The 27,585-nt window shown below is 48.9% G+C and overlaps 2 protein-coding genes across 3 annotated transcripts in view; both read right to left on the bottom strand.

The window, feature by feature from the left end:
• OXSR1 (oxidative stress responsive kinase 1) overlaps positions 1-2,406 on the bottom strand; it is a 75,669-nt gene extending 73,263 nt beyond the window's left edge. Inside the window, exon 1 of the mRNA XM_008154895.3 lies at positions 1,990-2,406. Coding sequence (XP_008153117.2) covers positions 1,990-2,059 — 70 coding nt within the window. The 5' untranslated portion in view covers positions 2,060-2,406. The remainder of the gene's footprint in view (positions 1-1,989) is intronic.
• Positions 2,407-21,194: 18,788 nt separating this feature from the next.
• MYD88 (MYD88 innate immune signal transduction adaptor) lies at positions 21,195-25,245 on the bottom strand. Of its 2 annotated transcripts, XM_008154904.3 has the most exons (5): positions 24,843-25,245; positions 23,851-23,985; positions 23,247-23,427; positions 22,995-23,086; positions 21,195-22,744 (listed from the first exon to the last, which is right to left on the bottom strand). In XM_008154904.3, the coding sequence occupies exons 1-5, from the start codon at positions 25,168-25,170 to the stop codon at positions 22,590-22,592; spliced, it is 891 nt and encodes a 296-aa protein (XP_008153126.1). In that variant the 5' UTR covers positions 25,171-25,245; the 3' UTR covers positions 21,195-22,589. The 2 variants fall into 2 exon arrangements, with proteins under 2 accessions (XP_008153126.1, XP_054585813.1); XM_054729838.1 differs by lacking the exon at positions 21,195-22,744 and having other exon boundaries at positions 23,001-23,086; positions 23,266-23,427.
• Positions 25,246-27,585: the final 2,340 nt, after the last annotated feature.

Here is a 27,585-nt window from a genome sequence, read left to right as displayed (position 1 = left end):
AAAATATTCTAAAACTGGATTATGCTGATTGGTACACAACACAGTAAATTTACTAAAAATCACTGCATTTTATACTTAAAAATGGCTGAATTTTATGGTACTAAATTATACCTCAGTAAAGTTATTTTAAAAAATAAGGTGGTCAAATCTTTACATTGGCATTCTTAACCTTTGATCCATGGACCACGCTGAGAATGAGATCAAGAGTAACCCTATCACAGAGGACTGAGACTCCCCTTTCTCCACTCCCGGACACCCAGTTGGTCTCCCAATTTCTACTCTGATGCCACCTCAATAGCAAAGGCATTAAGAATGACCACAAGCATCCTCTTCACCCTAAAAAGATGTACACCCAAAAGGAAAGCAAAAACTCCCAAAACGATCATAGGGACGCTTTTCTTAGTTTTCAGACACAGCTTTGGAATCGCCCCCTTAGTCCCTTTCTTCGGTATGAAACTCTGAGGGGCCCAGAGCAATCTATCAAGACAGAGACCTAGCTAGCTAGCTGTCCTCAGAACCAACCAGTACATGTCAAGACACAGCACGTAACGAGAACACAGGCCCATGGAGTGGCTTAAGGGGAAAAGTGTGATGTCTTTCAGACAAAACTTAGCCCAGATTTGTTTTGAAACAAGAGGCAAGTGAAAAAATAAAAAGGAAAGAAATATGACCAAGTTTCTCTAAAACGCAGATACAGTACAATAAACACTCACACCCCCGTGACAGCTAGTGAGTGTTCAGCCAGTCTCTGCTATAAAACTAATTTTGGGACAGGGTGCTGATCTAGCAAAGGAGACAACCTCCTTCCTTCCATAACAGGGGTCTGCTCGGGTTGGTTGGACTGAGCTTCTGTTTAAGGACACTCATCCCTTTTTTGATTTCTAAAGTCACTGGATTATTGCTTTCCAACAAATACTTCCCTCAGCATCCCGGGTCCCTCTCCTCCCCCGTCACACGTGCCTCTCTGAGAATTACAGTCTCCATGCAAGTTCTGTGCTATGCCAACTGGTATTCCTGGACCCCTTTCAAATCCACTCCACACACAACAGCCAGACCCACTAGATGTCGTGTCCCTGCTTGAAGCTCTCCACTAACACTTAAAATTCCGAAATCCTTACCGAGGCTGGGAAGGTCCCTAAGACCCGGCCTCTCCCTTGCCTTTCTGTCTGCCCTTCAGCTCCTCAAATCCATCAAGCTGGTCCCCTCCTCAGAACCTTTGCATTTTCCCCTCCCTCTTTTTCCCTGGCTCTTCGGCTTCCTTCTCATCCTTCAGTGCTCAGCTTCAATGACTCAGAAAAGATTTTTTTTTTCCCTTGCAATCACCCCTAAGGAGGTCTACCAGGTTATTCCTTATCAGAACATCTTATTTCCTAGCACCTGCCAAAACCTGTCACTGTTTTCATTTGTCTCCTTATTTCACGTCTGCCTCCCGGAATAGAAAGCCAGTCCCGAGCAGTAGGAAGTTGTGCCCACGTTGCTCGGAGCGGTACCTGCAGCTTCGTCTGGAGAGGATCCCCACCCAGCTCCACCCCAGCAGTGCCTGGCATTTCGTGGGCATTTCCCCCGATGCGGGAAGGAGCTAACGCACCCCGTCCCACAACCCCCCCAAAGAGGTGGCTGTGTCTCAACTCCAATATCCCCTTTCTTTGCACAGCCTGGAAAAGCCTGCACTTTTCTTTCTCTCCAAGAGACCCATCTGTCGCTCAGGTTCAAACATCTATCCCCACGTCCGTCTTCCCTGAGCCCCTCGAACCTACCCAACCCCGCCCCACAGGCGCGTCACTCCACGTCCCCTCCCGCGCTGCACGAACCCGGAGCCTCACCCACGCGCCCTGCAGACCCGGGGGCCCCACGCGTGCCCATTCATATCTGAGAGTCCTGCGCTCCCGAGCTCCCGCTGGTCCCCAGGACCCCGCGGGTCTCCACGATCCCGCGTGCCACCCGCTGCCCAGAGCGGTGCCTCCCCCCTCAGTGGCGCCAGCTTCTCACCGATCACCTCCTGCAGCTCGTAATCGTCCCTGTTGATGGACCAGGGCAGGGCGCTCGAGTCCTCGGACATGACGGCAGCTCCGCTCTCGATCCTCCCTCAAACTCGCTGACCTCTCTCCTTCCCTCGCCTCGCCTCGCCTCTCCCCACCCCCAACCGCTGCCGCCGCGACCCCACCAATCTCCTCAAGAACCAGGTCCGAAGGGCGCCTGGGTGCGGGGTCACCCAGCGGCGGAGCGGCGGAGCGGCGGGGGCTCGAAGCTCCGGCGGATCTCGCCTCCTGCTCCTCTGCGTCCGGCACGCCCCGGTCCGGTCCAAGTCCCGGCCTGGGCCTCCGCTGCAGCAGCAACTGGAGCTTCGCCTGGGCCCGGCCCCTCCGTCCCGCCCTCCACCCCGGCCCCACGCACGGGCCAAACTTTCCCTTCACCTGCCGACACGCAGCGCGCTGACGTCACCGCGCCGGTCACGCCCCGCCTCTGCCACGCCCCCCCTTCCGCCATATGAAGTGTGGCTGAATTAGCAGCGAGCAAGCAAGGAGCCTGAGAAGATGGAAGTTGACAGTGAAAAGGAAGGGATGCTCAGGAAGGAGTACAGCGAGGGCATCGGAGAGCCAGAGAAGGCCCTAAAGTAGCACAGACGAGGTAGCCACACTAAGCATGGCGACCAAAGGTGTCCAAGGGGAGGGGCGGAGCCACTTCTGGCGGCGGGGGGCACGTTGCCGTCTCCGTTGTCGCATTCATTGGTTTGTTTGAGAAGGAATCGGAAAGGTGATAGGCGTGTGTGGACATCAGTCATGTGTTAGTCCCGCCCCCATGCTCTCGGCGCGCTTCTCTGCGCCGGGGCTCCAGTCCCTCGAGATCGCTAGTACGTACTCAGCTCGCGGCCAGTCTCCGGGCGACGTCACGGCGTAACCGTCACACCCTCGAGACGTGCGAACGGCTCCGCTGGGTGTGGAGAAGCCCGGGGGAGCCGCAGGGTGGGGTAGCCTCGGGCTCTGGAAATCCGCCAACTAGGATAAAGGCCCGGGCCACGTACGGAGTGGAACTGGAAGCTTGTCCCATGACGACACTTTTTTCCAGGAGGAAGTTCTCTCCGCGTTAACCCGTCGCGGTTCTCTCGGCCACCTTATTGGGCCGGGAGCGAGTTCTCTCCGTTCTCAACTTTGGGTCTGGAGTTCACAAGAGCCTCTGACTTGGGGGCTTCTGAAAGTTGGGGTCCCCCCCGCCTTAAGCATCCTGGGCCATGGAACAAGTGAGATTTGGCCCGTTTTCCAAGGGCTTTGCCTTTGGTGTGACCTCGCTGAACTTGTTCTCTCAGGTTGACCGCTTAGGCCCGTTGGGGAAATTAACAAGGTGAACATTAAACGCGCTTGGTAAAATGAAAAAGAAGGTATCAACCACCAGGCTGGCGTGGCTCAGTGGTTGTGCGTGGGCCTATGAACCAGGAGGTCAGGGCTCGGTTCCGGCCTGGACACATGTCCGGGTTTCGGGCTAGATGCAGCCGATCAATGATTCCTCATCATTGATGTTTCTATCTCTCCCGCTCCCTTCCTCTCTGAAGTCAATAAAAACCTATTTTAAAAGGTATCAACATGGATTGGGCTAGGTGCAAAACTGTTCTTAGCCGAACATCTTTCAGACCAGTTGTAGTCTTGAAGGAAGACCTTCCCAAGGCCCTGGGCGCTGCGCTCTGCTGTGGCGGGCAGGTCGCTGACCGGAAACCGAAGCCAGCGCTAGGAACTGTGGGAACGGAGCTGGTGGCAGGTTTCTGATTGGTTGGTGTAATTGGAGAACGTTTTCTGGAGGTGGTGGCATCTGTGCCAGACCCTGCAAAGATAACATGATTTCAACAGGTGGAAGTTGAGAGGATGGAAGATTCCAGTCACAGCAAAGGTGCCCGAGTTGCCAAGTCTGAAAGCATAGCAGAAACTTGCTGTAGACACAGGTGTCAGCCATTCCTACTGACACCTTTTCTACGGTCATGTGCAGTTTGGAGAAAAACGGAGAAGGAGCCAGCCACACAAAGAGAATTTTAAACAGGGTATAAAGGGGTTTTAGACGCTTCAAAATTATTAGTAATCTCATTCTTGTTAGGCTGCTGATCCTTGTATATGGCTCCCGCAGTAATCTTTTGGGAAAGGGGGGGAAAGAGAAGTTAGGGTGATTCTGGAACCCTGGCCCTAATATTAAAATACCCCCAAATCTTGCCCTGGCCGGTCGCCCAGTGGTTAGAGCATCAGCCCATGCACCAAAGGGTCGCAGGTTTGATTCCCAGTCAAAGGGCACATACCTTGGTTGCAGGTGCAGTAGGGACACGTGTGGGAGGCAATCAATCTATGGGTCTCTCTCACATTGATCTCTCTCTCTCTCTCTTTCTCTCTCCCCCCTCTCCCCTCCCCCCTCCAACCTCCCCAAAAGCAATGAAAAAATATCCTCAGGTGAGAATTTAAAAAAACAAACACTACCAAATCTTATCTAGGTTTTTTTTTAAGTAGGTTTATTTTCCTTGGGAGAGGGACCTTGTTTTTCCGAACATTTTCAAAGGAGTCCTTGTCTTAGTTCAGGTTCCTCCCAAAATCAGGCTCTGAACCAGGATTGAGATACCAATGGTTGATTTAAGAGGTGACTCCAAGAGGCACTCTGAAGGAGTGAGACAGGAGAGGAAGGGATGTCCTTAAAGGGCACATTAGTGAGGTCTTATTGTGTGGGCTCAGTCCTGCTGTGAACTGTCTGAGAAACGGAACACACGTCAGAATTGCCCCACTAACAGGCAAGAAAGCTGAGGCACTTGCCCACCAACTCTTCTCCCTCTTTAGCGTGTTAGTGCTCCTGCACCTCTGCCCGGCTCCCAGCTGGGGAAAGCACACTCCCAAAGTCAGAGAAGGCACTTAGGCCAGAGCCATAGGCAGTCCTCCTCGTGTACCAGAACTCTCTGAGAGCAAACTTCCGAAGAGGAGGCCCAAAAGACATGAGCGGCATAGACAGCATCTACTACAATGTGTAAACCAGGAGAGAGTACAGTCATGCTTCCCTTTCTTTGTTGCCTTTAAGCAACTTATCTGTGTTGTGCTTTGCTTTTGGCACCTGGCAGGGTACGGGGGAAAAGGACTGATTTCAAGACTAGTGTTGCCTTGACGTGGTAATTACAGCTGTAATCGTTCAAGTCTTATAGGCTCCATCAATGGAGGTTTTGAAGTCTAGAAATTAATGTGCACCCTATGAGAAACCTGAATATAAAGAAAAGCAAAATTGTATGTCTCTGTCATAAGCTGATTTTCTCAGCAGTTCCGTGTCAGTGCCAGAACCATGATAGACTGCTAGAATCTGTTCCCCTCATCTATCCCTTATCACATGTCACATGGAGTGTAATGTCATCTCTTGTTATGAGAGGGACAACACCCATGCCTCATGTAGGCGTGCTTCCCGCCTTGTGCCAGGCACATATGATTAAACTAGAGGCCCGGTGCACAAAATTTGTGCATGGGGGATGTGTGTGTCCCTCAGCCCAGCCTGCACCCTCTCCAATCTGGGATCCCTCTCACAATCCAGGACTGCTGGCTCCCAACTGCTCACCTGCCTGCCTGCCTGCCTGATTGCCCCTAACCGCTTCTGCCTGCCAGCCTGATCACACCCTAACCACTCCCCTGCCAGCCTTATCAACACCTAACTGCTCTCCTGCCAGCCTGGTTCCCCCTCAACTGCCCTCCCCTGCAGCCCTGGTCTCCCCCAACTGCCCTTCCCTGCAGGCCTGGGTCCCCCCAACTGTCCGCCCCTGAAGGCCCAGTCACCCCTAACTGCCCTCCCCTGCAGGCCTGGTTCCCCCCAACTGCCCTCCCCTGCAGGCCTGGGTCCCCCCAACTGTCCGCCCCTGAAGGCCCGGTCACCCCTAACTGCCCTCCCCTGCAGGCCTGGTCCCCCCCGACTGCCCTCTCCTGCAGACCTGGTTCCCCCCAACTGCCCTCCCCTGCAGGCCTGGTCCCCCCCAACTGCCCTCCCCTGCTGGCCTGATCACCCATAACTGCCCTCCCTGCCGGCCATCTTGTGGTGGCCATCTTGTGTCCACATGGGGTGGCCATCTTTGACCACATGGGGTTGGCCATCTTGTGCATTGGAGTGATTGTCAATTTGCATATTACCTCTTTATTATATAGGATAGATGGAGTGTGAAAGTAGAGGAGATGTGAACAAGTTAGGAGTCTGGGGGCCTGGTGAAATGCTGATACCTTGAGGCCCAGGAAATGAATGTCCAAAGTGACAGATGCTCAGAGCCTATAAGAAACTGGTGGGTGCACAAGTTATTGTAGGAAAGTGCAGAAAATAGAGTCTCAGCATAAAGCTGTTTTGAAGCAGAGAGTAGCTTCAGGTTCACCCAGATTGGCACCAGGCCAACTTGATGAGCTCAAGCTAAGTGAGCAAGCAATTAAGGTAAACAAGCCAGTTGTAGATAAATTAGATTTTCTGCATTATTTTGGCTATCATAACAAATTACCATAGACTGGGTGGCTTAAACCACAAACATTTTTTTTTTCTCACAGTTCTGAAGTCTGGGAAGTCTAAATATCTAGCTGCTGGCAGATCTGGTTTGTAGACAATTGTTTTCTCATTGCATTCTCATATGGCAGAGGGCTGGAGTAGGCTCTGTGTTTCTGCAGATAAGAGTACTAATCCCATTCATGAGGGCTCCACCCTTATGACCTAATTACCTCCCAAAGCCCCATCTACCAATATCACATTGGGGGATGAGGGTTAGAATTTCAATACATGAATTTGTGGGAGACATAAATATCTATATATATAAAAGGCTAATATGCAAAGTGTCCCCTCAGGAATTCGACCAGGAGTTTGATCACTTACTATGATGTGCGCTGACCACCTGGGGGCGGCTCAGAACAAAGGAAGGCCCCGATCAGCCCTGATCGCAGGCCAGGCCTATGGACCCTACACGTACACGACTTTCATGCACCAGGCCTCTAGTTAGTCTATAACATACATATATGTAAATTTGTAAAACAGGTCTGGGAGACCCATGGAATTGTAGTACAGATTTGCTTTATGTGTATTGTTTGAAATATAAGGAGAAAGTAGTCCAATACTGTATAACACTAACAATGAGAATTCCTTAAAGCAATTCAATAAGATCAATTCCATAAAAATATTTTGGGGGCTCTTGGGGGTCCTAACCAGTTTGGCTCAGTGGATAGAACATCAGCCTGCAGACTGAAAGGTCCCAGGTTTGATTCCGGTCAAGGGCATGTACCTTGGTTGCGGGCACATCCCCAGGAGGAGGTGTGCAGGAGGCAGCTGATCAATGTTTCTCTCTCATCGATGTTTCTAACTATCCCTCTCCCTCTCCCTTCCTCTCTGTAAAAAATAAAATATATTAAAAAAATATTTTGGGGGCCCATAAACGTAAACTCGAGCTGCATTAATAATCAAGTAAATGCAAATTCAAACTAAAATGTAATGCCATTTTACTCTCACCAGATAGAGCAAAATGCAAAAGCCAGAGAATACTAAGTGTTGGCCAAGATGAAGAACAACAAAAACTGTGGTCCTCTGCTAGTTGGGATGTCAACTGGTGCAACCTCTTTGGAACACATGTTGGTATTACCTAGAAAACAGGACCTGTGCTTCCCCTATAGCCGGGCACTCCCACTCCTTCATGTATACCCTAAACAAACTCTCGTTCATATATTCCAAGTAACAGATACAAGAATGCCTCTATCAGCATGTTCAGTGATAGCTAAACAAAGGAAATCACCCAAACACAATGTAAAAATATTCATACAATGGAAACTAAACAACAGGGGAAATGTACTTACTACAATTAGATAAAATAACTCAGCTCAACCTCAAAACAATGCTAGAGTCTCAGCATCAAGCTGTTTTGAAGCAGAGAGTAGCTTCAGGTTCACTGAACCAAAGTAACAGAATGCATACAGTATGATTGCATTCACAAAAAGGTCAAAAGTGGTCACAATTGAACTTTTCTGTTTTAAAAACTTAAGAAGAGCAAGGAAACAAAGAAATTTAGTTTGGCAGCTAGCTCTAGGGGAAAGGAGAGGGATGCAACTAGGGTAGGACACAAGGAAGACTTACAAGATTCAGGTAATATTCCAGTTTTCCACCTGATGATGGGTACATAAGTGCTCAACTATCCATATATGTTTGTGTGCTCTGTTAAAGTGTATTTCATAATTTAAATTTTGGTTTCTCATAAATCAGGCAATAAATGAGGTTTTTACTTCCCTTCTTTCAAACTGAGGGGACTTCAACGCTCTCTTCCACCTGGTTTCACTGCGCCTCCCCCTGCCCCACTGTTCAGGCCCGTCCTCCTTCCAGGAATGCCTTGTCTCTTCTGCTCCACCTGCCCAGGTCTTACTGGCTCTGCCGGGTCCAGCTGACGGGTCACCCTCCCCTCCCCCTCCTTTGAATGCTTTTTCTGAGATTGTTCCAGCCCCGAGGGAAGTCATGTACACTTACCGCCTCATTTCTGGGCATGTAGCCTGTGCTGCCATGTACCCACCGTCTTCTCTTTCTGTGAATATTCTGCATTTCAAATTAGGCTGTGGGTGACCATGAGGCCAGGGGTGTACCCTATCACTAGGAAGGGAGTAAAGGATTTTTGTGGAGTTTGGGGTTTGGTATTTTTCTGCCCACCATAAACCTTGCCAGCATGATGATGGTCAAAAATTTATGAGGAGCTGCATTTCTCTACTTTTTAGGAAAATTTGCAAAAATGTGTACACCATTTAATTCTCAACCTTAGGCAGGGGTATCAGAGTCTCTGAGGCATGAGTGTAATTCATAAAAACACTCAAAGACAACAGCTATCTCACTAGTACGCTCAGGAACTAAATATTCCTATTTATCTTCTGATAACTTGGTATCCCTCACTCTCTTAACTCACTCTGAACTGAATCAATTTGGACAGCATGGAATTTGATACCTAGTTTCATAATGTAAATTCAGATTAAAAGCCCAATAAAATCTTCACAGCAGATATAAGTGCCTAAAGTGGGCCAGGCAATGTGCTAATATAAATACCTCATGTAGCACTTGGCCAGTGGTGCTCAGTGGTCAGAGTGTCGGACCACTTACTCAAGGGTCTCAGGTTTCGATTCCTGGTCAAGGGCATATACCTGGGTTTCAGACTCGTTCCCCAGCCCCAGTTGGGGTGAGTGTAGGAGGCAGTCAATCCATGTGTCTCAATCTCATCAATATATCTCTCTCTTCCTCTCTTTCTCTCTCCCACCCCCCTCCCTTCCACTCTCCCCAAAAATTCCATTGAAAAACTATCTTCTGGTGAGGATTAACACAAACAAAACAAAACAAAATCCTCATGTAGTCAGTAAAATGGCCTTGTGAGGTTTTTATGCCAGTTTTACAGATGAAGAAACAAACTCAGAAAGGTTAAGAAACTTGCCTCAAAAAAAAAAAAAGATGCCCTGGCCAGGTGGCTCAGTTGGTTGGAGTGTCGTCCCATGCACCAAAAGGTAGCAGGTTCGATTCCCAGTCAGGGCACATACCCAGGTCACGGGTTTGATCCCTGCTCGGGTTCATGTGGGAGGCAACCAATCAATGATTCTCTCTCACATTATTGCTCTCTCTCCCTTTCTCTCAAATCAATTTAAAAAAGAGAGAGAGAGAGAAACTTGCCTCCAGAAATTCCTGGAAATGCTTAGCACAGTACCTGGCTTGTGGTAAGTGTTCAGTAAGGGACAGCTGTTATTTATTAGTTGGTGGAACAGAGCATTCCTAAAGCATTATGGGAATGGAGGTTAAGCAGCAGTGCTTGCCATGTGTCTGACTCAGGTCTGTTTATTCAGGAAAAGCAGGTTTCAACCACCATCTGCATAATACGGTTCACATCAGACCACGGCTGACTAGTAGCACTGCTGAATTTCTTACTGTAAAAGCTGATTAAGGAAATGAAGGAGTTCTCTTTGATGCTCAGCGGATTGTGAAGCCTTGTTTGCCATTAGCACCCAACATGATCAAGTGAATTTGGGTTTCAGGTCTACCATAATTAGAGAGGCCCTTGACTGCCAAAATTAGAGAGCCATTGAGTTGGAAATTTCAGAACACCAAGAAATGAGGACAATCAAATGCCCTATGAAATGCAGTGCACAGACATTTATGAATGATTCTCCACGTGCACAGCTGTGAGCAGTCTGTCTAAGGGGAAACTATTTTCCACAGGGACCAGGTTCCAGAATCGGTGTTACTTCCCTGGTGCATAGCAGAGGGAGGCCTCTCTGTGACCCGACAGCAGAGTCTACGTTATGGCTACCCCAACCCCAGTCAGAGAAGGTGTTATTCTACTATTAGCACATTCTTCTGGCTCAGTCTTTTGAAAGTAACTTTGTCTTTGGGTCAATGCTAACCCAGTGGTCAGCAAACTCATTAGTCAACAGAGCCAAATATCAACAGGACAACGATTGAAATTTCTTTTGAGAGCCAAGTTTTTTAAACTTAAACTTCTTCTAACACCACTTCTTCAAAATAGACTCACCCAGGCCATGGTATTTTGTGGAAGAGCCACACTCAAGGGGCCAAAGAGCCACATGTGGCTCGCGAGCCGCAGTTTGCCGACCACGATGCTAACCCAAAACACCCCTCATTTTCCCATTCCATCCTCCCACAGAGCATCTAGTTGGACATGAGGATAATAAAGTCCACATTAACTCCTTTCATAGAATCACATAAAAGAATCCTACAGAATGGCCTGCCCAAGAATTTAACCCACTCAAACCCCAGAGAGGAAAATAATTTGAAAGATGTGGCATCTTTGTGGTAGCTACTAAAGAGTAGTACTATAATGGGTCTTCTCATGCACCCACTATGCCTGGGACACAGCCTCAAAGCAGGAAACCATGAGGAACTAACTGCCTATTGCACAAGCACCGAGTCGGTCTTCAGAAAGTAAAGCTGTACAGATTACGTTGCAGCTGGGGAAAAAAAAACCTTTGTTTTCTGAGTGTGCAGGAGGGTAATTTCACCTGTTAACGTGCGTGCATATGTGTGTACAATGTGTTAACCAGGCCCAATGGATAGCAAATTTGGAAGGAGGCAGGTAGGAAGGAAACAAATTTGGAGTGCCAAGGACCTCTCCTATCCATCTTCCCAACCCATCCAAATCTTGGCAGGGGAAAGCTATAGAAAATCCAAGACAGATATGGAAGCTATGAAGAACCAAAGGACATCGGAGCTTGTTGACTGCTTCCCCGGGGATGACTTGGGGGAGGCTGAAAGTCACTTGGAGAAGACTTGCACTTGGCTTTCCATCATGTCCAACATACTGTAGGAACAATAATGTAGAAATGATGGAGGGCAGAGTCTAGGCCCATAAACACCAGGATTCCATGTCCAGTCCCTAACAGCCTATACTTGGTCTTCAGGAGAATGAAAGCTTGCACGTGCCCCATGAAGGCATGAGGTGGTATTGACAAGGCTTGTACAGAGAGCTGGAATGAAAAGGCTGCAGAAGTAGGACTTGGTGGCAAATGGTTAGGACGACAGACTTCGGCTCTGGGTGCTGGCATTACACTCCAAAGGCCAAATGAGGGCCTTGCATCTCAACAGGTAATTATAAGAACTCAGAAATCAGGCCAGGCATTTCAAGGACCTGCGCACAGGGGTCCTTATCTCTATCACAAAGTCATATGTGAGCCTCTCCTCTCCTGGGTGCCTCACTCCCAGACACCATCTTGAAAAGATGAAAGGGGATATAGACCAATGGAATAGAATAGAGAACCCAGAAATCGACCCAAACCACTACGCTCAATTAATATTTGACAAAGGAGGCAAGAGCATACAATGGAGTCAAGACAGTCTCTTCAATAAATGGTGTTGAGAAAATTGGACAGATATATGCAAAAAAAAAAAAATGAAACTAGACCATCAACTTACACCATACACAAAAATAAACTCTAAATGGATAAAGGACTTAAACGTAAGACGGGAAACCATAAAAATATTAGAGGAATCCACAGGCAGCAAAATCTCAGACATATGCCAAAGCAATATCTTCACAGATACAGCTCCTAGGGCAATGGAAACTAAAGAGAAAATAAACAAATGGGACTACATCAAAATAAAGAGCTTCTGCACAGCAAAAGAAACCATCAACAAAACAACAAGAAAGCCCACTTCATGGGAGAACATATTTGCCAATGTTATCTCCGATAAAGGTTTAATCTCCAACATTTACAGGGAACTCATACAACTTAACAAAAGAAAGATCAACAACCCAATAAAAAAATGGGCAACGGACCTAAATAGATACTTTTCGAAAGAGGACATAAGGAAGGCCAAGAGACATATGAAAACATGCTCAAAGTCACTAATCATCTGAGAGATGCAAATCAAAACGACAGTGAGGTACCATCTCACACCTGTCAGAATGGCTATTATCAACAAATCAACAAATGACAAGTGCTGGCAAGGATGCGGAGAAAAAGGAACCCTCGTTCACTGCTGGTGGGAATGCAGACTGGTGCAGCCCCTGTGGAGAACAGTATGGAATTTCCTCAAAAGACTAAAAATGGAACTCCCATTTGACCCAGTGATCCCACTTCTAGGAATATATCCCAAGAAACTAGAAACACCATCAGAAAGGATATATGCACCCCTATGTTCATAGCAGCACAATTTACGATAGCTAAGATTTGGAAACAGCCTAAGTGCCCATCAGCAGATGAGTGGATTAAAAAACTGTGGTACTTCTACACAATAGAATACTATGTTGCAGTAAAAAGGAAGGAACTCCTACCATTTGCAACAGCTTGGATGGCGCTGGAGAGCATTATGCTAAGCGTAATAAGTCAGTCAGAGAAAGATAAATATCACATGATCTCACTCATTTGTGGATTATAATGAACAACATAAACTGATAAACAAAAACAGATCCAGAGACAGAGAAGCATCGAGCAGATGCTCAAACCTCAGAGGAAAGGAAGGGGAGGGTGGGGGTGAAGGGAGAGAGATCAACCAAAGGACTTGTATGCATGCATATAAGCCTAACCAATGGACCCAGACACCAGGGGGGTGAGGGCATGAACAGGAGTGGGATGGGGGGCAATGTGGGGATAAGAACACATATGTAATACCTTAATCAATAAAGAAAAAATTTTTTAAAAAAGATGAAAGGGGAAGAAGTCTGAGAAGTAGCATTTACTTAAGAGAGACCAAGTTACCCCAAAGATGCTGTTTGAACCCAAAGAATCTAATATATCGTTTACTGGCAAGCCTGAATCTCCCCATCCCACTCAACAGGGTGGGGGCTCATGGGCAAGATTAGGTTATAGAAAACAAGCTACGTTGTCTTTGCACCTCTGAGTGTTGGGTGAGTTAATGTGCATCCCTGCCCCAGCCCTTCTTGTGTTTTAAACTATAGGGAGGGCGGGCACATAATGCGTCCAGTTATAGCCAGCCCTTTAGAACAATCACAAGTCAATAGCCTCAGCTTCCATATTAAGAAATAGAAAAAAAGGCCCAGCCGGCATAGCCCAGCGGTTGAGCATCGACCTATAAACCAGGAGGTCATGGTTCGATTCCTGGTCAGGGCACATGCTCAGGTTTCAAGCTCATTCCCCAGTGAGGGGCATGCAGGAGGCAGCCAATCAATTATTCTTTTTCATTATTGATATTTCTATCTCTCTTTCCCTCTCCCTTCCTCTCTGAAATCAATAAAAATATAAATTAAAAAAGAGAAATAGAAAAAACGTAATTTGAACTCGACGTAAACAGAAGAAATAATAATTACCAGAGTGAAAATCAATACAATAGTAAACAAAAAACAATAGAGAAACTCAATGAAATCAAGAACTGATTCTTTGAGAAAAATCTCTACAGTTTGACCCATCATGAAAAAAGGAGAGAAGACATAAATTACCTGTATCAGGAGTGAGAGAGGTGACTTACAGTTTTTACAGATATTAAAGGGATAATATGAGAATATTATAAACAATTTAATGCCAATAAATTTAACAATTTAGATGAAATGGAAAGATTTCTTGAAACACAAATTATTAAAGCTATTTAAAAAGAAATAGACAACCTGCATTGACTTATATCTATTAAGAATTTTTATTTTGTAGTTAAAACCTTCTCCCACAAAGAAAATGGTGGCAGGAGCCAGATCCACTTGATGAGGGCGACTCTGTGTAGTTGAGCCCACACATAAGTTCCTTACCTGTCATCATGGCCACTGTGTAAATGGGTCTATTGACCAAGCACCAGAGTACCTGAGGAAGAGACCAGTCGATGTCCCCAGGTTGGGTCACCTTGTCTCCTGATTGTTGAGCATCTCATCTACAACAGAGCCCTTGGATGAGTATTATGTGGGACAAGAACATGTTTATACTCTATGTATTGCAAGAAGGCCCTCATTCCGCAAGACTTCCTTGTCACTAATCGTCTAATCCTTTTCTTTCCAAATTCCTTTCCCCCTCCCCCCAAAATACATTTCCATTGACTTCAGAGAGAAAGGGAGAGAGAGAAACATCAATGATGAGACAGAATCATTGATCGGCCGCCTCCCGCACGCCCCTCACTGTGGGGGATCTAGCCCACAACCCAGGTACGTGCCCCCCGCCGGAATCGGAATCGAACCCGGGATCCCCCAGTCCGCAGGCCGACGCTCCACCCACTGAGCCAAACCGGCCAGGGCTCTTTCCAAATTCTTAACCAGTTGGCCATCCTGTTAGCCACTGCCCACGAGTCAAGTTCGATCTGCACCTTAAAGAGAACAGCAGAGTGCTGCCCACTGGAGATGTGCCTTCCCTACTGACAGTTAACCCCTTGTGGCTGGTCATGTGGACATCCGTCAGTAAGAGAAGTCTGTGCTTCCTTTTCCTGCACTAACTGATCTCCTGTGTTCTCCTGGAGAGCACAGGTAGAATGTTGAAGGAGACACAGTGAGGCAGTGACTTTGGATACAAGAGTAGTATAGTAGCTCATTAGCCTACAGCTGAAAATAGCTTTGTTTTGTTTTTGTTTTTTGTTTTTCAGAGAAGGAGAAGAGATAGAAACATCAGTGATGAGGGAGAATCACTGATTGGCTGCCTTCTGCATGCCCCCTACTAGGGGTGGAGCCCCCAATCATGTGCTCTGATCTGACCTGGAATCGAACCACGACCTCCAGGTTCAGAGGTCCACGCTCTGCCACTGAGCCCTGCCCACCGGGCACAAGCCGAACTAGTTTAAACAAAAGGGAACTTACTGGTTCACGTGACTGAAAAGTCAAGCTGTAAGGCTTGAAGCAGGGACTCAAATGAGGTCATCAGAATCTGTTTTTTCCTCCAGTCACAAGTTTTGGCATACTGGCAGGCTTTCCCATAATGCTCCAAGGTGGGTCCTGACCTTAAACAGCCTTTTTCATTTAAGCACAATGGAATCTATCAACAGATTTCAAGGGTCTCCTTAACTAAGATTGGGTCACATGTCATGCCTGAACCAATCGTAGTGTTCAGCATCAAGGCGGGTGCTGCTTATTTAGATCTGAGTCTGGAGCAGGGCTGAGGGAAATCCTGGCATGGAACCTGGATTAGGAGGAGAAATGTTGATGTTAGGTAGCCAAAACCCCATGTACAGGCATACCTGGTTTTATTGAACTTCTCTTTAGTGTGCTTCACAGATGTTGAGTTTTTAACAAATTGAGGGAAGATGCTCAAAAAGATTATGACTTGCTTTATTGCAATACTCACTTTATCTTGGTGGTCTGGAAAAGAGCCCCCAATAGCTCCAAGTCATAGCCATACCCCATATCTGTCTTACCAAATGTATGGGGCAGAGCTGTTCTATCGTTCTGTATCAACGAATCACCTGGGAATCCTATTAGCGTGCAGAATCTGATTAATTAGGTCTGAAGTGGGGCCTGAGAGTCCTTATTCTAGCAGGTGAGGTCAATCCTACTGGTCCAGGGACCACACTTTGAGTAACCAGCTCCTATAGCTTCATAGCCCCATGCAGGAGCCACTAGCCCCCTGTAGCTATTGAACACTAGCCTAAATTGAGATGTGCTGTAAGTGTAAAACACATTCTGAATTATGAAGACTTAATATGAAAAAAATTAACATCTCATCAATTGTTTTTATATAGATTACATGTTGAAACTGCATTTTAGATACATTGGGTTAAATAAAATATACTAAAAATAATTTCACCCGTTTTTACTTCTTTTCTTTTTCTTTCTTCCTTCTTTCCTTCTTTCTTTCTTCCTTTCTTTCCTCCTTTCTTTCTTCCTTCCTTTCTTCCTTTCTTTCTTTCTTTCTTCCTTCCTTTCTTTCCTTCCTTCCTTTCTTTCTTTCTTTCTTTCTTTCTTCTTTCTTCTTTGTATAGCAAAGGTGGAATTTATTGAAGAGCAAGTACAGACTCCCACGTGGGGAAGAGGAAAGAATCTCACAGCACAGACTCCCACGTGGGGAGGGGGAAAGAGTCCCGTGTTTTTACTTTTTCAACATGGCTGCTACAAACTTAAAAAATATGTAGGGCCCTAGCCGGTTTGGCTCAGTGGATAGAGCGTCGCCATCAGACTGAAGGGTCCCGGGTTCAGTTCCAATCAAGGGCATGTACCTCAGTTGCAGGCTCCATCCCTGCATGTACCCCTCCTTTCCACTCTCTCTAAAAAAAAAAATCAATGGAATAATATCCTCAGATGAGGATTAAAACAATAAAATTGAATAAATACATATGTGGTTCACATTTCTGCTGCTCAGTGCTGCTCTGGAAGAAGGTAACTCCTGAGGTGAATGAGGCTGATATTCTGAAAGCACTTTTTCCACATCTGGATACTCAGTCAGAAGAGCCTAATATAGCGAAGACCACATGACACTCACCTGCTGGGTTCTTGGACTTGGCCCTCCTTCCGGACCCCAGGGGGAGGTAACTGCAGGTGGAACTGATGCATGAGTGCTTAGGAGGGGGGCCCTGCCATGGGCCTGGTGAAGTCGGATCTGAGAAAAGGAGAAATTTAGGAATCCCAGAGTTCCTCCAGCCAGCCAGCAGTCCCTTCATTTCTCAGTCTTGTTTATGCAATTGCCTGAAGCAGAAATTATCACTGTGCTTATCAACTTCCCTAACCTATCTGCACATCATCGCTAAACTAATCTTGTCCACAGCCTGGTTTTACCGGTCCTTCCATGCCCAGACACCTGGACCCGCTGGCAGCCTGCTTTCCTGGAGGGTCCCGTCCTACCAGTCTCCCAGCCCTCAGATGTGCCCCTCACTTTCCCTATCTGTCTAACTTATCCCTTTACTGCCGAGTCTCCTTCTTTGTCTCATAGTCCCTACTCTACGAGGGACAGTTCAAAGCCCACCTCCAGGCTAACTGCCTTCAGAGGCCGCTCAGGACCTCTGGCCCACAGGGGCCTGTCTACAGGACTTACTCACATAGGACACCCTGCCTTTGGTGCAAGCCAGCGTATCTGCTGTGGAGGGCTATGTTGCCTGATTCCTGAGGTATTCAGATTTCTGCGTTTGTTCCTTTATTTTCCAACTGGGCTTTAAGTTCCATGAGGGCAGAGCTCTGCTTAGTTTATGTTTATATTCCGCTTTTGACCTGGACCAATAAAACACTGGCCCTCAAAAAAACATAACAAAATGAAATGGTGGTTAAAAACACATAGACTTTTCTATTGCACAAATATGTTATCCATGATCATTTTTATAATAAAAATTATTCTTTTTTAAAAACAAGATGGTAGCTAAATTCTGGCCAGAATGTGGAAAACAGGGCAAACCTGTGCACTGTTAGGGGCCTGTAAACTGGTACAGCCACTATGGAAAACAGTATGGAGGCTCCTCAAAAAATTACAAAGAGAACTACCATGTGATCCAGTTCCACGTGTGGGTGTATATCCAACGGAAATGGAAACACTATGTCAAAGAGATATCCTCCATGTTCATCACAGCATTATTTACAATAGCCAAAGCGTGGAAACATGGAAACAACTTAATTACTCAGTAATAGATGTATGGATAAAAAAGCTGTGATATATAGAGTCATCCCTCAGTATCCACAGGGGATGGGTTCCAGGACACAGATGACACACACACACACACACACACACACACACACAAATACAGATGGATACAAAATCCAGATGTTCAAGTCCCTTATATAACATGGCATAGCATTTGCATATAACCTACACCTATCATATATTTTAAATCACCTCTAGATTACTTATTATACCTAATGCAATGCAAATGCTCTGTAAATAGTTGTTATACGTACTATATTGTTTGGGAATAATGACAAGAAAAGAAAGACTGTACATATTTAGTCCTGACACAACCATTGTAGGCCTAACTACATAGCACATGTCAGCAACAGTGTAACATTTGTAATTGTATTTTTTTGATCTGCGGTTGAATTCGAAGATGAGGAACCCACAGATGTGGAGGGCCAGCTGTTTATACAATGGAATATTATTCAGCCATTAAAAAAGGCAATCCTAAAAAAAAAAAAAAGGCAATCCTGCCAATTGTATAGACCTTGAAAACATTATGCTAAGTGAAATAAGTCAGACATAGAATGATCTCACTTATATGTGGAATCTAAACAAACAAAAATAAAACTCAGAAAAAGAGATGTGGGTGAGAAGTGGAGAGATTGAATGAATGTGGTTAGAAGGTACAAACTTTCAGTTATGAGATAAATAAGTATTGGGGATGTAATGTACAACACTATGACTATCATTAACCCTGTTGCATGATGTATTTGAAAGTTGTTACGAGAGGAGATCCTAAGAGTTCTCATTAGGGAAAAACAATTATTTTTTCTTCTCTCTTTTTTTTTTTTGTATCTGTATGAGATGATGGATGTTAACTAGTGGTAATTATTTTACAATTAATAATTGTAAAATAATTACCACTAGTGTAAGTAAAGTCATTATGCTCTACAGCTTAAACTTATATAGTGTTGCGTGTTAATTATATCTCAATAAAACTGGGGGGATAAATTGGAAAATTAAGCTTTAACCATTGCATAAGCACCCAGGGGCTCTGGTTTTTACTTCATTTTTATGTTAAATTCTTTAAAAACATATTATCCTATACAATAAAAGGGTAATATGCAAATTGACCAAATGATGGAACGACCAGTCACTATGATGCACACTGACCACTAGGGGGCAGATGCTCAATGCAGGAGCTGCCCCCTGGTAATCAGTGCACTCCCATAGGGGGAGCACCACTCAGCCAGAAACTGGGCTCACGGCTCGCTGGAGCAGGAGTGGGCCTAAGCTGTCAGTTGGACATCCCCCGAGGGCTCCCAGACTGCGAAAGGGTGCAGGCCCGGCTGAGAGACCCACCCCACCCCCCTCAGTGCACAAATGTCATGCACTGGGCCTCTAGTCTTGAGATAATTATTCACAGGAAGTTGCAGGCATAATGATGGGACATTTCCCACATGGATATATCTTCTGTAACTATAGTACATTATCAAAACCAGGAACTTGACATTGGTACAAGGTGTCTGTACAGTTCTTTGCCATTTTTATAACCTGTGTAGATCTAACCACCACTACAATAGAGATGCAGAACTATTATAACACCTTAAAGATCTCCCTCCCCTATCTCTTTATAATACACCCCACAACCCGGCCCCCCTCCACCATCCCTAACTCCTGACAATCACTAGTCTATTCTCCATTCTATAATTTTGGTAATTTCACGTAGAATTTCATTTTGATTTACCTATAATGTTTGGAGAGTTTATCTACAGATATTTAGTAGGTGCTCTAGGTATAACATTGTTTCTATATAACTTATCTAGTGTTGCTTGTCTCGACATTACCAGTTTTAGTATAGAAATCTTTCTTCCCTTTAAGTCCCTTCCCTCTCCCATATTTATGACTACAGTATCTTTAAAAAAAAATTATGACTATATTAAATATTGTTATCTACATAAAATATCTGAGGGACACTGAACTGGACCTCATGGGCTTTGATCTTTTGGGGAAAGAGGAAATCGTGGGGACTGCAGAGTTCCTCCTCGCAGGCAGCAGTCACTTCATTTCTCGGTTTCCTTTGCGCAATTGCTGGAAGCAGAAACTACCACTGTGCTTATCAACTTCCCTAATCTATCCTGCACACAACCACGGATCTTGTGCTTAAATCAACAGACATAATTTAGAAAACTCAAGAGAAGTAAAGCGTATTGTATTAACTTATATTTTACTCTCTTGTTCTTCCTTCTTGATGTTTTTCAAGATTCTTTTAAAAATCATTTATATTCTGTTTCAAAATTTTCCTTTAGCTATTTTTTAAGGGTAGGTCTACTGTTGATAAATTCTCAGTAGTTTTTCTAATTCTGAGAATGTCTTTTTTAAAAAAAATATATTTTATTGATTTTTTACAGAGAGGAAGAGAGAGGGATAGAGAGTTGGAAACATCGATGAGAGAGAAACATCGACCAGCTGCCCCCCACCACCACCTAAAGACTGTCTCCCCCCACCACGAATGGCACAAGGTAAATCCTGGGGGCACCGCCAGGACCACACTGTGGCTCTGCTCCCTAGGGAACACTGGAGAAGGTCCTAGCCCAGAGCTGCCCTGAACACTTGGGGCCTTCCTAGGAGTCCCTGAGGGCACAGTAAGGCTGGGGAGCCTTCAGCATCCAGGAGTCATGGTAACCTGACTCACCGAGAGAAAAGCTATGGCCGCTGATGTCTGGGCACTCGAAAAGATCACTAGAGTTATCTCTGGGATTAGGATTATGGGTGATTTTTTTCCTGTATATTTTCCAACTGCTCTTGAGTGAACAGTGAAAAAGTGATCTTCTACTTGGAGCAACATCTTTAGGGGTGACGTAGATATGCCACGGATGACCACTATTGATGACAACCGAGTTTCTCCCGAGAGCTGTGGCTGGAAGGGGGCGTTGTCCGACTCTCCTTGGAGAACCCAGAAGAGCAGCCCCTACCCACTGGCTGGGCCAGGACCCAGGAGCATGGCACAATCCAGGGAAGGCCAACCTGGTGGAGGCAAGCAGTCTCCCAGCGTCTGGAGCCGAGACTGCTGTTCCTAGTTCTGCCTGCAGCCCCCGTGAGGCCTGGGACCTAGGAGGAGGGGGTCCAGCCTTCAGGAACCCGTGCCAAACCCACAGGAATCTACCCAAGGGGCCAGTTTCTCTTACCCAGGAGAGCCTTACCCCAGGTTACTGCTTCCAAAGGCCTTCCAGACACAAATGAAACCTGCTGTTCCCAAAATAGAAAACTCTTTATTATAAACCCAGGATACAGGAGAAATGACACAGACATTTCTCAGCTCTCTTTGAACTTCTCGCAACGCATACAAAATAGGTGTGAACTACTTCCTGGAAATCTTTAAAAAAATACTCCCCAGTATCAAAGCGGGGACAGGTGCATGGAGCCAAGTGCTTCATCATGATCGTGCAGAGAGGGGCCCTCAGGCCCTCCCCAGACCCCAAGGGAAGGTACCCCACACCAGCCATGCTGGAGGTGGAACAAAGACACGCATTTTCTATCAGACTTAGGGTCCTGGGATCTGCTCTGGGACAGAGACCTGAGACCATGGTATTTTCTCCCCAAAGGAGAGCTTAAGATTAACTGACGTACAAAGTCCCTGGAGAGGGAGAAGGAAAACAGCCGTCTGCTGCTGGCTTGCTGCGTGAGTTCAAGCAGCTCTCTCCCCTGCTCTGTGCTTCTCTGAGGGCGTAAATACTGGCATATTTGGTCCTGTTTAGAGGCTGGTTTCAATGAAGTGGGGGAAATGATGTGTGTGTTTGCATGTGTGTGTATATGTGTGTATGTCCATGTGCCCACAAGCTCTGGGGCAGGAGGCTCTTCGGTGGCCATGGTTTGTAAACTGGTCCCCGCAAGCAACTCCGTAAGGCAATCAAGGTACAAAAGGCTGGTGGGCAGGCTCTCTGTGGGCGGCCCCGGGAGGAAGGTTCCTTGCTCCTCCCACCATGGTGGTCCGGCGGAGGTGGGCGTGTGACCACAGGCGCCTCGATGGGTTGACGTGAAAGCAGCCCTAACCGCTCAGAGGACTTGTCACACTGAAGGTGGCAAGAGGCTGCGAGGAATCCAAGAGGCAGAGAGAGGTGAACCCACGGGGGAATCGGGCTCAAAGGCGGGATCTCTGTGCTAGGCCCGTATCTACCCCGTGAGGCAGGAGGAAGTGGGGTGTGAGGCGGGCAACGAGTAGGCACCATTGTGGAAGCAACTGCCCTGGCAGTAACCAGCAAATGGCCCCAGCAGCCAGCTCTCTCCCAGCCAAGATCTGGCTGCCCCAGGAGACCCAGAACAAGGCCCCACCATTTCCCACAGCGATTCGAACATAGTGACTGCCTGTTCTCCCCACCCTACTGAGTTACCAGGCGGAGAAACTGAGGTCTAAGGTGTGCGGATGGGTCAGAGATGGCGCCCGTTAGTCCCAGCTGGCACATCCCCTGGCAGCCGCTGGTTCCACGCAGGACATGCGGTGTGATGTCCAGGAGCGTACAGTGGCTGCAGATGGGCCTGCGGAGCTGGCATCTCAAGGAATCCCCCTACAATCGCAGGGGGAGGCAGGGGCAGAAGTGCATGTACAGGCAGACGGACACACGTACACCCCGGGTACCAGGGCAGTCTTCAGGGCAGGGCCAGGGCTTTGGCAAGGCGAGTCCAGAACCAGGACTTGGTGCAGGGGTTGGTGTAGTCACAGACGGTGATGAACCGCAGGATGCTCGGGAACTCTTTCTTCATTGCCTTGTACTTGACGGGGATCAGTCGCTTCTGATGGGCGCCTGCAAGCCAAGGGGCGCGGAGCTGTCACCAGGGCCCTCATCCCACAGTGGGGAGGGGCCAGTCCCCAGACCAGGGATTAACAACAGCCCTCCCTCAGCGAAGCATCCCTGGCACACATTCACCCCCACAAAAGGCACTCAGGAGTGCAGAGTTCCTCGGTAGGGCATCCACGGTCCTTGGTGAAGGAAGGCTGGCATCCCGAAGCCCCACCCACCCACTCTTCTGTGGCAAGGGAAGGACTGAGCTCACCTGGAGAGAGGCTGAGTGCAAACTTAGTCTGGAAGTCACATTCCTTGCTTTGCAGGTAATCATCGGAGACAACTACCACCATCCGGCGGCACCTAGGGAAGAGTGGAGGCGCTGTGGCAACCCAAGGGACGGCCTTGGGAGGAGCCCACTGTGCCCAGGCTAGACAGGGCCCAGCTGGGAAAACCCCAGCCTCCGGGTCCCCGGGCGGGGCTTTGTGCACCCACCCACTCGCGCCCTGGCCACCTAGCCAACCTCTTCTCAATGAGCTCACTGGCAATAGACCAGACACAGGTGCCAGGCAGGACGTCCCTGTCGGACACACACAACTTCAGCCGGTAGTTTGTCTGTTCCAGCTGCTGGATCATCTCTTGTACAAACTGGATGTCGCTGGAGCAGTAGCAGATAAAGGCATCAAAGCGCTCCGGCATTTGCCCTGGGTGCAGAGAATAAGGGTAATGGTCAGGGCTCTGTGGAAGGCTGGGGAGAAGGCCAGCCAGGAGCACCCCCCACCCCGCCTAGGTGACCCTGGTCCTGGACCCCACACCAACCCTGTGACGACACGACTCAGAAGAAGTGCTGTCCCCAGGAGAGGAAAGATGAGCATCCCCCCAGCACCCCTGCCCTGGGTTCCCCGTGAGACAGATATACATCATTTCATGGGAGTTTCACACCCACCCAGAGGCAGGACTCTTCTTATTCTTCCCATTTCTTTGGTGAAGAACCAGGCTCAGGGAGATTAAGTGACTTGCCCAAAGTGCCACAGTTCATCTGCTTTCAACGGTCACGCTCTACACACCCCAATGTCCTATGGCCCCCCTGCCCCACCTGGGTCCGGGGAGACGTACTGGGCCCTTACCCAGGGGGTCGTCGAGCGTGGTGATGCCCGCCAGCTCTGCTGTCCGGGGGACGCTGCTGTCCACAGCGGCCACCTGTAAGGGCTTCTCCGACTCCTCCTGCTGCTGCTTCAGAATGTACTTTTGGCAATCCTCCTCTGCCAGGAAGAGAGAGAGTGGGGCAGGCTCCCCCGCGGGTGCCCAGGCCACCACCCACAGCCAGGACCCACCCCGTCCCACGACCCTGGCCATGTTGTGCGCTAGGTTTCCCCCAGGCCACCGGTGTCACCCGCGGTCTGACAGCTCCGGAAAGCTGAGCTCGCATCTGGCTCTGACCATCCCAGAGGGATGCCAATGGTGTGTCCATCTGGGACGCCATCAAGGTTGGGTTTGTATCTTTCTGTCCTTTTGCCCTGACACCCTTTCCTGGGAATGGAACCCAAGGTCTGTTTCTTCTAGAACCCACAGCCGATGTGAACAGGGGGCTGGGCACGCAAGCCGGGCTCAGGAGACCGCGGTTATGCGCAGGGAGGGCAGAGGCTCCAAGCAAGCAAGGGACAACCACCCCCGTGCCTATGCAGGAGGCGGCGCATTCCCTTAGGGACCTGAAGGGTCCAAGACTGTCCGCACTCAGGTGTGCAGAGTTCAGTCCCTCCCCTGCCCTGTTGCTCTGCCTGAAGCAGCCCAGACCCCCCCCCCACCCCGCCCCCCAGAGGACCCGGATGCTGACCCCGGGTCCTACACAAAAGCCTTCGCCTAAGCTGTTTCCCTCCGTTCTCTGCGGGCCTCCACCTCCTTTCTCTGGTCTCTCTCATCCTCGGCTTTGGAAGAGGGAACTGGTCCCACACGGTTCTCCCTCTGCAGCCCTCTGCAGGCCGCGTCCCCTCTCTACCCCGTACCCCCCAGGAAACGAGGGCCTCGCGGGGGGGGGGGGGGGGGAGGAGGCTGTGTGCTGAGGCCGGTGAAGGGCAGCTCCCTGGTCCCCCGGGGGAGCCCGGCCGCGGCGCGTCCTCACCGATGCTGGGCCCCAGCTCCAGCAGCACGTCGTCGCGGCCCAGCTTGGCGAGCAGCCCGAGCAGCCCGCCCACCGAGGCGCCGGGGCGGCCCTGCCAGGCGTCCAGCAGTTTGCCCGTGGGGTCGGCGTGCGTCTCCAGCTGCCGGATCTCCAGATACTCGAAGCCCATCTCCTCGGCCAGCGCGCTCCAGTCGGCCGCCACCTGCGTGCGCACGTTCAGGAACAGCGACAGGCGGCGCCGCACCCGCACGTTGAGCGCGGCCAGGGGCAGGGAGGACGTGGAGGGCGCGAGGGGCGCGGACCCCGCGCCCGGGTCCGCTGCGGCCATGGCGGGCAGCCCTGCAGCCTCCGCACAGCCGAGGCGGATCTCGGGCCCGCACTTCCTCCTGCCTTTCCGGCCCCGGCTCCCCGGCCCCGCCCCGCGGGCTTCCCTTTCCGAGAAGCGCCGCCCTATCCTCCGATCGGGAGCCTCCGCAGCTGCGCGGAGGCGGGGGCGCCCCGCCCCTGCCCTCGGGGGACCCTGGGGGTAGGTTGAGGAAACTGGGTGCCTGCCTTTTAAGTGGTCTGGGGAGGCCCACCGACCTGTGCCCGGGGTCCTGGTGCGGGGCGGGGGGTGGGGGGAGGGGGATGCTGATCCTCCTTCGGGGTTTGTACGAAAAGCGGGCCTTGCTCTTTGGGATCCGGTGGAGTCATATCTTTCCAGTTGGGGCTCTGAAGGGTTCGTGCCGTCCTGCCCTCGAGGCTGGTGGGAAGGAGACAAGGGTTGTGTCCCCATCTCTTGGGAACGCAAAGTCCTGTCCATAGGACTGTGGGGAGTGCTGGGCTGTCCACTCAGAGGTAGAGGTGGGAAACCCATACCGCCTTCTGGAGTCTGGGGCGTGCCCCGGCCCTGCCCTTGAAAGGTGGGGGGCACAATCCCACCTCCCGAGTTGGGGGTTGGGGGTTGGGGAAACAGTGCTACTCCCTAGGGCAGCAATTTTCCACCGCGTGCCGCCGGAAGCACACTGCTGTGCCATAGGAATTTTTAAGACATGCAATACCTGACTACTCAATAGGGGGCGCTGACCTCCTTTTCACTAGATTGTAAAACAACAAACAAACGACCAAAGACAACAGTCAACACAGCAATAGCCGCCCGGGTGAATGAATCAAAATTATGACAATATACCTTTTGTCAGATGGGCAAAAAATATAATATAGTTTTTGTTATGCCCCAGAATTTTAGTAATTATGTGTGTCCTGAGATGCAAAAGGTTGAAATCATTGCTCAAGGGAAACACATTACTATCGGGAGTCAAGGGGGCATCTGGCCTTGCTCTTGAGGGTTGGGGGAGACTCAGCCCTGACACCTGGGGAGCTCTGGGTCATTCGTCCATTCACCCATTCGTTCATTCTATAGGTATTTATGGGACACTTACTGGGTGTCCAGCATGTTGCGGGCACCACGGATTCCTGCCTTGGTGGGGAGACCCCAGCCAAGTGGTTCGGTGGGCACCAATCAAATCACCCCAAATGACTGTAAAATTGGTCATTTCAATACGTGTATGGTGCTCTCTCTCCAGATAGGAGCTTGTCACATCTCCGCACCTTTGTAAAATCCATTCTCTGGCCGCCTCACAATCCCAAATTCCTCAGTCTTCTCGAAAGACTTCCCAGGAGTGTTAACGAAAAAACCATTGAAACCTGTATAGAATTTTAGTGAGTTTATTTGAGCCAAAATGTCGACATATGCCGGGAAGCAGAACCTCAATGAATTGAGATAATGCTCCGAGGAAATGGTGGGTTACATCTGTATTTATACATTGCCATCAAAGGAGGGACATAGGTCGGCTACATGAAATTCATTGGTGACGGATTAAGGAGGTGGGTTAAAGTCAAACGGTGGGAAACCCCTGGGATTGGATAAAAAGTAAAATGATGGACACATACCTAGGTGGGTACAGGAACAATTAACATGATAATGAAGGAATTTGAAGTATCTGTCCTGGCGCCCACCACATTTGGTTGTGCCCCAGGGGCTCCAGCAAAAGAAGGAAGTTACAAGTTACCCAGACATCTCACAGATATGTTATCTTAGAGGCAAAAAGGCAAATGGGCTCAGTAAGGAAGATCTAAGTTGACCTTTGTCAGGGAAGATATTGGCCTAGGACATGACTGCCCACTATAACCTGTTTGTAGTTAAATATTTAATTTTCAAACCATCCTTTGTGGTTATTTCAGGTCTCTGAGTTTGCAAGACGGCCACGCAGGCCTCCCCTGAGCTTGTCAGGTTAGCATGTGGCTCCTTTCCTTCACAGGAGAATCCCAAGCACGTGGGGTAGGGCTCTGGGGCGGCTCAGAATTGTTTAGGTGCTGGGACCCAGGGGACAGCGGAGATGACCAGGAACAGGGGAGACGGATTAGATTCCAGGCCTCCATCCCGAGCAAGAGGCCCTGGCGGCGGGCAGTGGGCTGGGCAGTTGGGGAAGGGAGCCTGGCCGCGGCGGAGTGTCTTCTCGTTGCCAAGAGGGCTCCTGGAGCCCCGCCTCCGGTCCGGCAACCAGCTTTCCGCCCGCACTTCTGGGCAGGGCTGCCGCAGGCGGGGCTTTGAGTGGAAAGACCCTTTCGGCGGTGGCTGTGACCTGTTATAGGTGGCTTAGTGGCGGCGGGGGCGGGCCTTGAGGCAGACTCGCCTTCTGGTTGGCTACGGCGGGGGTGGGCGGGACTTTGGGGGGAAAGGGCGTGTCCATCCCGCAGAGCGGTG

Source organism: Eptesicus fuscus, chromosome 18, assembly GCF_027574615.1.
Source record: "Eptesicus fuscus isolate TK198812 chromosome 18, DD_ASM_mEF_20220401, whole genome shotgun sequence".
NCBI lineage: Eukaryota > Metazoa > Chordata > Mammalia > Chiroptera > Vespertilionidae > Eptesicus > Eptesicus fuscus.
Note: the sequence above shows the minus strand (reverse complement) of the source record. Positions and strands in the feature narration are given on the sequence as shown.